Raw genomic sequence first — 12,604 nt, 5'->3', positions numbered from 1 at the left:
CCAAGTGCTGGGATAAAGGCATGTGCCACTATGCCTGGCTAGTTTATTCTTTAAATTTCATAATTTAACCCCTCAGAAATACAGTTTGCTATTTAATTCAGACATGTAGCTTTTCCCACCAAGTGATTATCTTGCTGTCATTTATTTGGCTCGTGTTTCATTTCATGTTGGTTTAAAAGTTTTCCTTATAAACTAAATTCTTTGGATAAGAAGAGAGTTGCTGGAGATCAAATGGAAGCCTTGTACGATAGGCACATACTCCTCCAGCCTTCAAAGCTAAATTCTTAACATACGCTAGAGCTTGTTGGGCCTTTTATCCCATGCCACTGAAGCGACTTCACACATTGGTCTTCTCACCCTCAGATCCTGTATTAAAGGTGACTCTAGCAGTGTCTGATCTCAAGAAGTCCTTGAACTACTGGTCTAATCTCCTGGGAATGAAAATTTATGAGCAAGATGAGGAAAAGCAACGGGTTTTGCTGGGCTACGCTGATAACCAGGTGAGTGAATTGCAGAGGAACAGCTTGTCTGTTCCTTTGTCTTTGGTTCATAAATCAGGTTAACATGAAAGTGGTTCCATGGTTTCTTCACAGTGGTTCAGTGAGTTTCTAAATGAATAAAAGGAAATAAACCCACTAATAACCTTACTACTCAGCTACTTCTTTGGTTTCGTTCGAGGTTAGCCAACCTGCAAGCCTTGGAGTTTCTCCTGACTGCCTCCTGCCACACCATAGGAATGGTACCACATCCAGCTTTATGTGGGTGCTGGGGATCTGTTCTAAGGCCTTCACACTTGTGTGGCAAGCACCTTTCCAAACACTAGAGTTTTTGTACTATACACATGTATAGCCCAGCAGAAATCATTGCCCACTCTCTATTTCTCTTCAGTGTAAACTGGAGCTACAGTGCATCCAGGGTGCAGTTGATCATGCAGCAGCCTTTGGAAGAATTGCCTTTTCTTGTCCTCAGAAAGAGGTACTACTTGATTCCCTAATTTTTTGTTTTTTTAAATTCATTATTTTGTTTATGTGTATGTCTATGTCTATGTGCCAGTGCAGGTGCCTGTGGGGAAAGTCGGATCCCTCAGAATTGAACTTACAGGGAGTTGTGAGCTTCTGGTGGGTGCAAGGAACCAACCTTGATAGAGCCATCTTTGGGGTGTGTGTGTGTGTGTGTGTGTGTGTGTGTGTGTGTGTGTATGTGTGTTGTATGCATAAACATGAATGCAGGTGTCCATACTGGACTTCCCCCGGAGCTGGAGTTAGCAGCATTTATAAACCCTGGCATGGTTGCTGGGAACTGAACTTGCATCCCCTTTGAGAGTAGTACTTGCTCTTAGTTGCTGAGCCATCCCTTCAGCCCCTGATTGGTTAAGTCCTGTCAATATCTGGTTTCACCCCAGCTAAGAATGTTGGACTCCTGGGAGTTCGCTCTGCTGTGGCTCGGTCTCCTGCTTACCCATTCTTTTAAGAACCACTGAGATAATAAATTCCACCCAGTGGTGCCTTGGTCAGATGAGGATGGTGCCAGAAAAGTACTATGTGTACTTGCTCACATGCCCTTCTGTGTTTTTCAAGTTGCCAGACTTAGAAGACTTGATGAAAAGGGAGAGCCACTCGATCCTGACTCCGTTGGTGAGTCTGGACACCCCAGGGAAAGCGACAGTGCAGGTGGTCATCCTGGCTGACCCTGTAAGTATTGCTTAGCGCGGGGACAGGCTATCCCACCCCAGGGACTTCTTCAAAGATCTTTTTTTTTTTCACATTGTTTTTCTCTTTTATGATGTAGGATGGACATGAAATTTGCTTTGTTGGGGATGAAGCTTTTCGAGAGCTCTCTAAGATGGATCCAAAAGGAAGCAAATTATTGGATGATGTGAGTCTTGTTTGTACATCACTGTCATTATAGGGCAAAACAGGATGGTATAAAGGACATGCAGAGTCCAGGTGCTGTCAAGCATATCCTTTCCCTGTTGTGATGACTTTTATTCAGAGTCAATGTCTTCAATGTCACCTACCTTATCCATTATAGAACTTAGCATCTCCATCTTCCCACTCCCTCAGACTAACTAACCATTCTTTGGCTTAGTGGATGAGAGTGCCTGAGTTGCATCCCCCTTGTTTCCTTGGCTGCTTGGTTATCTGGCTCCCAACACTATTCTCTTCCTTCCTACTTGTTCCCGTTATCATACCAAGAGATCCAGGAGCTCTCATCTTTTAAAACTTTTCTTGGGAGACAGGGAGGAGATCTCTGTGAATTCAAGGCCAGCTGATCTACATAGCAAGTTCTATGCTAACCAGGGCCACATAGTGAGACCTTGGCTACAGACATGGCTTAGTGATTAAGAGAGCTTACTGCTCTAACTGAGGGCACAGGTTTAGTTCCCAGCACCCATGTGAGGGTCCAGTACTGCTTGTGACTCCAGTGTCAAGGAATCTGACGCTCTTCTGACCCCAAGCTCTGCTGCGTGCACTTGGTGAGCATACGTTCACTGAGGCACACAAAACTCCAAAAACAACCCCCTTCCATGCCATTTTCCATCTCCAGATAGTTGATCTTTTGAGTTTGAGATATGATTCTGTGTCTCCAAACTGACTACTAATTAGTCATCCTCCTGCCTCATCCTCCCAAGTGTTAGGACTGTATCATCAGTTTCTTTCATTAGATTTCTGCTTTAAAGATCTCTTTGCTCATAGTTTCTGTTTCTTGTCTGAAATGCATACTTCATCTCTCTGCACTAGATGTTGGCAGCAAATAGTGTTTATGTTGGTGGTGATCTCATCTTGCCAAATGCAGCAGCTTCTGTTCTCGTCACACTTGATTTTTCACCAGGAAAACAGTAGCCCGTTGTTGGACTCTAGTTTCTAACGTAGACCTCGCATGGAGTAGACATTCTCTGAATACTTTGAACTTTGCAGACAGGGACTTGGGTGTCCCAGTTGACATCGAGTTCCTAGGCTCAGAGGACTTTCCTGCTTCAGCCTTCCATGTAGATAAAAGGTAGGCCTGATCTTGGGGCCTCTCGCACTTCTGAATACCCACGTGAGTGATTAAAGGAATCAATTTATCCCAGTTCTATACTTTTTTGATCTGTGTAACTTGCATTTCAGCAATTTGTTAAAATTCTCTGAACTTTTAAAAATTCCTTTAGAGCTTTATCTTAAAAAGTGAGAAAATAAAAGTATTGGGATTGTGGTGTGCTTTATGGAAGATAATTAACTATAGTCATAACTGTACGCACTCATATTATTGCAAATTAAAGGAAATATGTAAAAGATACCTTTTAAGGCTTTATTTTTATTTTTTATTTTTTTGGTTTTTCGAGACAGGGTTTCTCTGTACAGCCCTGGCTGTCCTGGAACTCACTTTGTAGACCAGGCTGGCCTCGAACTCAGAAATCCGCCTGCCTCTGCCTCCCAAGTGCTGGGATTAAAGGCATGCGCCACCACGCCCGGCCCTTTTAAGACTTTAATCGTGCAGGAAAATAGACTGTTGATGGAGCTCTCAGTTAGCAAATACGCTGCTCTTTCTCTCTTTGCTCTTTCATGCGCTGGCAGCCCCTCCCCTCCTGTGGTGTTGAAACCCTTCTTCATAGCCCCTGACACTTCTTCCAGGCAGCCACTGTTCAGATTGCTGGTGCAGTACATCTATTTTGTTTACTCTTGGATTTCTTTTTTTTTTTTTTTTAATTTTATGTATATGAGTACACTGTAGCTGTACAGATGGTTGTGAGCCACCATGTGGTTGCTGGGATTTGAACTCAGGACCTTTGGAAGAGCAATCAGTGCCCTTACCTGCTGAGCCATCTTGCCAGCCCCTACTCTTGGATTTCAAACAACTGAATCCATTTAATAGGTATTTTACTATGATTAATTTGAGATTCCACCATGTAATTGCATGTATCTATATCATGTTTTGTGTTGCTTTTATTAGGTAGCAATTTGTTTCTCCATTCCCATGGTAGTGTACATTTAGATTGTTTGTGGATTTTTATCTATGTAAGGAAGAGTGCTGGTAGCATTCATGTTTAAATCTTCTTGCAGCCACATGTTTCATGTCTCTAAGACCCATACCCAGGAGAATTGCTTTACTGTAAAGGAAAGTGCAGCAGCTGACAAGAATAAATATAGCGAAGTGAGTCTTCCTTAGCCTGTTTCTCTTTCCATAGTTTGTTATGTGCATTTCTGAAAGTATTAAATGTAAACTTCAGAAACTCGTGCGTTTAGGCTGTGCTCTGCTCTGAGTGGCATGTGAAATCTTGTTCTCTTGTTCTCTTGCTCTGCCCACCTATGGCAGGATGGTCTCTGGGCAGAGTATCACACTGTACACAACCGAATATACAGCTCCCTTAGTCACTTAGTCGCTATCTTGTGACTAGATTAACTCTTAGTTCAAAACCTTTATTTTACTTAATAATAGCTCAAAAGGGCAAACATAGCAGTTTGGTTATGTCAGAGAATAGTTGGCAAGATGGCTCCGTGGGTAAAGGTCCTGGCTGCCAAGCCTGCCAAGCCTGAGTTCAGGCCCTGGGACTCACATACTGGAAAGAGCGAATGGACTCCTGGAAACTGTCCTTTTGTCTACCCCTGCACAGTGGCATGTGTGCACCTACACATACTACACTTAATAAGTAAATAAGTGTAATGGACTGAAGGGTAGCCATAAAAGGACATCTCTTAGGTAAAAAGAAACTAGAGTCTAGTCACATTACTCTGGACAGCTGTTTTTATTTGATGTAGAGTAAATGCTAGGTTGGCAAGATCAAAGATAAGAACAAATCTAAAGAAGGAAAACTATGTCCTGGTTTACTGTTGCACCTCAGAACTCGGAAAAGTTATAGCTCCTGGTGAATCCTTAGTTAAGATAAGCACGGAGTAGACAAGCCCAGGATCCTCTAGAATAAAGTTTGGGAGGTGTGAAGTTCCAGGGTTGGTGGAAGCTCTCACTGGGGAGCGTGGGGAATTGCTGGGCCTGTCTAAAGGTGTGCTTGCTTACATTCTCACTGGCATCTTTGTTATCGCTTCCTTGATTCTAGTAGCTGTTCTAAAAATGGAGAATAGTCTCTTGTTTTGGTTTTAATCTCCAATGACTAATAGTGATAAGCACCTTTGTATAAACTTATTGGCAATTTGCTTCTTTTATAAATTAACTATTCAAGTCTTGTTGTCATTTTTGCATAGTAGTTTTGATTTTTTGATATTTCATGAATTAAAACTTCAAATATACTCCAAACAAGAGAGTCCAACTGTGCTTCTAGTTCTGTGTGTCACTGTCAGTGTCCCTCCCTCCCACATCATGCTATTCCTGCTTCCCCTCTTTCCTCCTGCTCAGGGACTCTCAGGCACATCTCAGGCATCAGAACATTTACCCTAAAATACTCAACTATGTTTATATTTAAGGCAATTTAAAGGAAGTAAGAATTAAATAATTTCCTTATGTACCATAATACATAGATGTATAATTTTATGTTTGTGTGCATATGTCTGGGGTGTGTATGGGGGTAAGTATGGGCTGTAAATGTGGTGCATATGAGTAGGTCAGAGAGTAACGTTGGGTGCCACCCACACCTCCCTTGTTTGAGGGTAGGATCTTATCGAAGCTTCAGATAACAAGTTCAACAGGTGGCTCTGAGCGTCCAGAGATTCTTCTTTCTCTGTCCCCATCTTGTCATAGCTGGGATTACAGATACCTGGTACTGCTCCTGGCTTTTCATGGGTCCTGAAGATTTGAACTCTTGTCCTCGTACTTATAAAGAGAATGCACTTTAATCACTGAACCATCTCCTCGCACCCTTACTTCTCAAAATTGGTGTTTTGTTATGTCATATATAGTTTTTATGAGACAATGTCTCTCTATGGAACTCTGGGTGGCCCGGAACTATGCCAAAACGAGGCTGGCCTTGAACTCTTAGAGTTCAGCCTGCCTTTGCCTCCCAAGTGCTGGGTTGTATCTACCCCCATGGCTTTTTTTGAGAATGAATCTTGTGTAGCCAATGCTGGTCTTGAACTTGATATGTAGTTGAATTCTTGATATGTTCCTGTCTCCCCAACCCTGGGATTATAGGCACGAGTTACCATGCCAGCTAGAGATTCGTTATTCTCCCCTCTCCAGCCCCCTTCCTGCACACTCTGTGTGCCCTGCTTGCGTGCATGTGGCAGGACAAAGCACTAACTTCCTCTATCACTCTCCACCTTATTTCCTTGAGACAGGGTCTATCACTGAACTAGAAGTTTGTAATTTCTCATTAGCTATGGCTAGCCCGTCAGCTAGCCAGTTCTCATTAATCACTGGTCTCTGCCTCTCAATGCTATGGAACAGGCAAAGTGCAGCCATGCTTTTTATTTGGTACCAGGGATCTGAACTCAGGGCCTCATGCTTCCAGAGCAAGTGCTCTCGTCCACTGAGTTATTTCCTTATCGTTGTTGGCCTGTTTCCTTGATGGCTCTGGGAGGGTCCCTCTTGTACCAGGAATTTGAAGAGAAGTGGTTGTCTTACCTGTGCTCACAGGTGTGTAGGCACTCCTGGGAGACCAGCTCTCACCTGGTGGTATTTGTGTATGTAGCTCTGTGGTAGAGGATCAGCTCCAGGCGCAGATGGATACTGGAAGGCTCCTGTCCCAGGCTGTTCCTCAGTTCCTGTGTCCTCAGGGTTCCCGGTGGGTTCCTCTGAGCAGCAGTCCTACCTGCACTCACAGGCCTGTCTGCCCTCCTGAGAGGCTGGCTCTCTCCTGGTGCCTCCTGGGTCTGGAGTCCTGTGTGCTTTGAAGTGTTCTTAAGTGCTATGTGTATATTCTCTAACTCTAGATTCTCTGAGTCACAACTTGTAACCAAACCAAGGCTTAAAAAAATGTAAGTAATCACTCATGTGTAGCTGGCTTTTTCTTCTTGGTGGATTCTACTTACTTCCACCCTTCTCCACCCTTTTTCTTCCACCCTTTCAATCCCCTAAGTCATGATGAGAGCAAAAAGGGTAGAAAGGAAAGAGATCCCTGAGTAAAGTTCAGTGGGTCAGAAAGGGTTCGACGTTAGGCTTCTTCCTGGTGACTAGGGACATCAAGGTCCTCGGGGCAAGGTTTGTTTTTTTTTTAAAGATTTTATTTATTTATTATATGTAAGTACACTGTAGCTATCTTCAGACACTCCAGAAGAGGGCGTCAGATCTCGTTACGGATGGTTGTGAGCCACCATGTGGTTGCTGGGATTTGAACTCCGGACCTTCGGAAGAGCAGTCGGGNGCTCTTACCTACTGAGCCATCTCACCAGCCCCTGGGGCAAGATTTTGATCTCCACTGTCAGAATATCTAATTTCTTCTTGCTTCATTTTTGTGCACAACTACTTAACAAACCACAATCAACAGCAACCAAACAACAATTCCCCCAATTTCTTAGAGCCCTGGCATTTATATACCCTCTGAAAAGTCCCCAGAATTCCAAATGTCACAAAAATCACAGAAACTATCTGCAGCTAGCCAAACCATGCCTCTGCTAGAGCACAAAGGCAAGTCATGGTCAGCTGCTTTGAAGCAGCCCCATGTCCTATACGTGGGATTAAAATGAAAGCACATTTTATAGGTTATTTCTTCTCCGTGAAATGAGCCAATTTAAGACAGATACAGGGCTGGAGAAATGGCTCAGTAGTTAAGAGCACTTTCCAGCACCTATATGGCAGCTCACAGCTGTCTGTAACTCCAGTTCCAGGGGATACAACAGTGCCACAGACATACATGCAAATAAAACACCAGTGTATATAAAATAAATAAATAAATCATTTTTTTAAAAAAGAAAACATTAAAGGCAGGTTTATTGGGTTTATTTGGAAAACTCTTGGGTGAGTTCACAGACCCCAGGACTAGAGCTAGGGAAATCACATGGGGAGAGAATGGGGGAAGGACTTGAGTATGCAGAAAGAGAGAGAGAAGGGAAGAAGAGGAGGAAGAAGAGGAAGGAGAGAGAGAGAGAAGAAAGGAGAAGAGAGGAGGGGGAGGGGAGGAGAGGAGAGGAGAGGAGATCAAAATGTCTGGATTATATAGGAAGGAACCTCTGGAGGAAGGATAACCCAGGCCCTGGGCTGGAAACTTCCGGAGTTTAGGGTTGGGAGTGGGTATGCCAGGTTGGAACTGAGGAAAGCTGGGAGAACCAGGAGGCCAGGTCTGCTTTGATATGTAAAATATGCACCTTAGTCCCTTGTCCTAGTGTCCAAAACCAAACAGTATTCTTATGTCTGTGGTTTTTGTTAAAGAAACCAGAATTCCAGACTTCTCACTATACTCATGGTATCAGCCATTTAATAAATGGGAGACAGACACTGGCATGGAGGTCTTTCAGGATGCTATAATTCTTTTCCTTTCTCTGTACCCTGGTTCTTCCTGTGGGCAAAAGATTTCTTGCTGGGTGCAGTTCTAACAGTTGGGAGGCAGAGACTGGAGGATCTTTGTGAGCTAGGATTACATAGAGAGATCCTTCCGCAAAACAAATAGATGAAAGAAAGAAACAAAGGAAGGAAGACAGTGTTATCTCCTAATGTCCTGACTGTTCCAGCCAGACTCCTCAGAGATGTTCTTTGATTTGCACTGAAGCCACCTTTTCCTTTACAATTGTTCTAAAAGATTATTGCATTTTACTATTCACTGCACATCCAAGCCATGGCACGTCAGTGGAGATCAGGGACAACTTGTGGGGGTCAGTTCTCTCCTACCATCTGAGTCCAGGTTGCCCGTTTGGCCGCAAGTGCCTTTACCTGCTGAGTCAGCTTGCCAAGCCTAGCATAGTTTTATATTTATAGACATGTGCACTTTAACATGTTTTTTTTTTCTCATTTATTTTGATTTTCTTTTAAATTCTATTAGCCGTTATTCACCAAGATCTAAGTTCTCCTTCTGAGATATCTCTGGTCTTTTAACACAATGTTTGAAATCTAGTGAGTTTTAATTAATCTACTAGCGCTAGTGATCCCAGATACTTTCTTTACTGACTAAGCTTGCTGTATATCTGCTGGCCCTTATCTATGCTCTGGCCTGTTGTTATCTCTGGAAAGCCCCTAGGGAAGCCCTCTTCTGATCTCACTCCCTTGCTTATAACAACAAAAACACAACTTCTTGTCTCCACCCAAAGTGGTTTTTCTTTCTCTTTTTCTTAAGCTGGTCCTTCAAAAAGAGGTTTTCTTGGATCCTCCATACCAGAGTTAGTTGTTCTTTTCTCCATTCTTTATGATCTCATTAAGTTCTTGGGAGCTGTTTCTTAATATTGCTTTAAGGTTTAAGTTCTTTATAGTTTCATCAGCATAATCAATCAGGTAGCCCCCAAAATTATTACTTATTTAGGCAAAGATTTATAAAGTAACCTAGGCTGTTCTGGAACTGGCAGATTTCCTATTCTTCTCATTGAATGCTGGTATTGCATGTGTCCACATGACTAGGACATGTCACTGAAACACAGCCACATCTGTACCATTTCTGAAGCACACTGCCCAGGACTTCCACCTTCACTATTGCTTAATCAAATTATTTATTATATTTTTCTGTTATGTTTTCTAATGTAAATATTATCTTGTGATTTCCTCCTGGTATAGATAAGTATTTTTTACATTATTACTCCAAATATTTAGTTGTTCCTTACCTTTTAATCTAGTAATGAATAATTTTTTATTTGTTTGTTTTTCTTTTTTGCTTTTGTATTTCAAGACAGTCTATGTAGCTTTGGTAGTCCTGGAACTTATTCTGTAGACCAGGGTGGCCTCGAATTCCCAGAATGCCTGACTCTGCCTCTCAAGTGCTGGGACTAAAGCCAGGTGCAGCCTTTTGTGGCTCTTTTACACTAAATACCTCAAAACGAACATGCTGTCTTATGGACAGTTACTTCCTGTGTGAGTCTTCAGCTGTTCATAGAATCCCCAAAGCCCAGACTGTCACTCATGTCATACTAGACCCAGTATAGAACCTAGTGCATGATAAAAACTCAATTTAAAACAAAGATTTATTTGTATTTCTATTTCTTTGTGTGGTGTTACCACATGGCATGCATGTAGGCACCTTGTGGCGTAGGAGAGGGTGTTAATTCCTCTAGAGTTATAGCCATGGGCCAGGACGATTGTACTCCAACTTGGGCTCTCTGCAAGAGCAGTACATGTGCCGAGCAGTGGTGGCGCACGCCTTTAATCCCAGCACTTGGGAAGCAGAGGCAGGCGGATCTCTGAGTTCGAGGCCAGCCTGGTCTACAGAGTGAGTTCCAGGACAGCCAGGGCTACACAGAGAAACCCTGTCTCAAAAAACTTAAAAAAAAAAAAAGAGCAGTACATGTGCTTAACTGCTGAGCTACCTCTCCAGCCCCAAAAACTCACACACAAAAAAGTATCACTATGTCTTCTTATCGGCTGAATAAAAGTTTAAACGTTTTTCATTACCAAATAACTAAATGATGTGTAGGGGCAAATGTTTTGGTTTTGTTTGTTTTTTTGAATTTTTCTGGTTTTGGGAGACAGGGTTTATTTGTATAGCCCTGGCTGTCCTGGAACTCACTCTGTAGACCAGGCTGGCCTTGAACTCAGAAATCCGCCTGCCTCTGTCTCTCAAGTGCTGGGATTAAAGGCGTGCGCCACCACTCCCCGGCTGGTTTTGGTTTTTTAAGACTTGATTTCTCTGTGTCGCCCTGGCTGTCCTGGAACTTGCTCTGTAGGTCAGGCTGGCCTCGAACTCAGAGATCTCCCTACTTCTGCCTCCCGAGTGCTGGGAATACAGTGTTTGCCTGGCTGTCTCAAATACTGTTTTTGGTGGTGGTACTGGGATGTGAACTGAAGGTAAGAACTCCACCACTGGGCTACATTCATTTTGTTTGGTCTCTAAGCTCATGAGCATTGAGGGTTCCTGCTCTGCCAAGGACTCAGTGGTTGCATAGTCCCTGGTCTTTCATCAGCAGCCAGGTTCTCTTGCCAGCTGTGCAAATCACCAAGCAACTGTGATGCTCACCAGCTCGCCTGTGAGTGGACAACACTCTCCACACACATAAACTGCTTTAGCGTTAATGCACGGTGGAGAATGCAGACTTGGAGTAACATTTGTCCATCTGTTTCCTAGGCAATGGAAGCGGACAAAAGTGACGAGTGGTTTGCTACAAGAAATAAACCAAAGGCTTCGGGTTAGTGAAAGACACATGAAGAACACAACTCCAGTCCAGTCTGTTATCAGTCTGGCACTTATCTGTTTTGAGAAATGCTCCCACCACTTGGCTGTGTCCTGCATAGGAGGTCTGTGTGGTAGTTTCACTCTTCAAAGCTCTGTTTTTAGAAATGAAATATTTTTATCACTCTTGGTAGAGGCAAATTCCTACTGTGTGTAATTGTATTAAATTTGATAACAAATTTATAGTCCAGACTGAGACAACTATATGGAACATTACTCTTGGTTGGGGCTGGAGGAAAATCTGATTACCTGTTAATCATGTAGATAATATTGAAACAAATGTCAGAATGAAGCCAAACCAGCTAGGCATGGGGACGCATGTCTTTAATCCCAGCACTTGGGATGCAGAGACAGGAGGGTGTCTGAGTTGGAGGCCAGCCCGGACTATAGAGACCTTTACTCAAGTAAAACACAACAAAAGTGAAATCTACTGCTTAGAGTACTCATTTCCAGGACCCGATGGTAAGATTCTGTTCTAATATCTTACCACAGAAGGTTTTGACATTTAAAGAAACTTTTTTCCCTTTGGCTTTCTGAGACAGTCTCACCTGATAGCTCTGGGTAACCTGTCACTTCACCATGTAACTCAAGGTAGCTTTTAACTTTTTTTCCCTCTTACTCTGTAATTGGAATTCTGTCAGCTAGATTGGCCTCAAACTCGAGACCCACCCGCCTCTACCTCTTGCTGGGATCAAATGCACAGGCTATCATACCCAGTAGCTTTGAACTTTTGTTCATCTTGCTTCAGCCTTCAGTGCTAGGATTATAGATGTGTGCCACTATTCCAGGTGTGGTGGTTTGAACATGGTTGGCCCATGGGAAGTGGCACTATTGGAGGTGTGGTCTTATTGGAGGAGGTGTAGCATTGTTAGAGGGACTGTGTCACTGTGGGGATCTCTTATATGTGCTCAAGTCTGGACAATGTAGCAGTCTCCTCCTGGCTGTTTCTGGATTAAGATGTAGAACTGTTGGCTCCTTCAGCGCCAAGTCCACTTGCATAATGCCATGTTTCCGACCATAATGATAATGGACTGACCTTCTGTAACTGTAAGGTAGGCCCAATTAAATGCCATTTTAAGAGTTGCTATGGTCATGGTGTCTCTTCACAGCAGTAAAACCCCTAATTCGGACACCAGTCTTGATGTTGTTCTTCAAAGAATTTTTTGACTATGTATGGACAGAACCCAGCTCCTAGCTGGCACATCATCACTCCTCGCCTAAACTTTGTAAAAACCCCTTGCTTTAGCCTGCATTTGTGACTTCACTGATCCTGTGAGAGCTGCCTCCTAATAAACCTGCCTTTATCAACCATAATGGTGAATAGGTAAACTGCTTTGAACACCCTTCTGGCGGGTGATTCAGCCTTCAGCCACCCGCCAGAGTGTTCTAAATTCAAGAATTCGACAAAGACACAAAGGCATACACGCACGC

At 43.2% G+C, this 12,604-nt stretch overlaps 1 protein-coding gene across 1 annotated transcript in view; it reads left to right on the top strand.

Annotated features, from left to right (window-relative positions):
* Glod4 (glyoxalase domain containing 4) overlaps window positions 1–11,592 on the top strand; it is a 20,743-nt gene extending 9,151 nt beyond the window's left edge. Inside the window, exons 5-9 of the mRNA XM_021212138.2 lie at window positions 364–500; window positions 889–975; window positions 1,578–1,691; window positions 1,789–1,875; window positions 11,069–11,592. Coding sequence (XP_021067797.1) covers window positions 364–500; window positions 889–975; window positions 1,578–1,691; window positions 1,789–1,875; window positions 11,069–11,134 — 491 coding nt within the window. The 3' untranslated portion in view covers window positions 11,135–11,592. The remainder of the gene's footprint in view (window positions 1–363; window positions 501–888; window positions 976–1,577; window positions 1,692–1,788; window positions 1,876–11,068) is intronic.
* Window positions 11,593–12,604: the final 1,012 nt, after the last annotated feature.

Source organism: Mus pahari, chromosome 14, assembly GCF_900095145.1.
Source record: "Mus pahari chromosome 14, PAHARI_EIJ_v1.1, whole genome shotgun sequence".
Classification (NCBI taxonomy): Eukaryota; Metazoa; Chordata; class Mammalia; order Rodentia; family Muridae; genus Mus; species Mus pahari.
The sequence above is the reverse complement of the archived record's forward strand: the minus strand, read 5'-3'. Positions and strand labels throughout refer to the sequence as shown.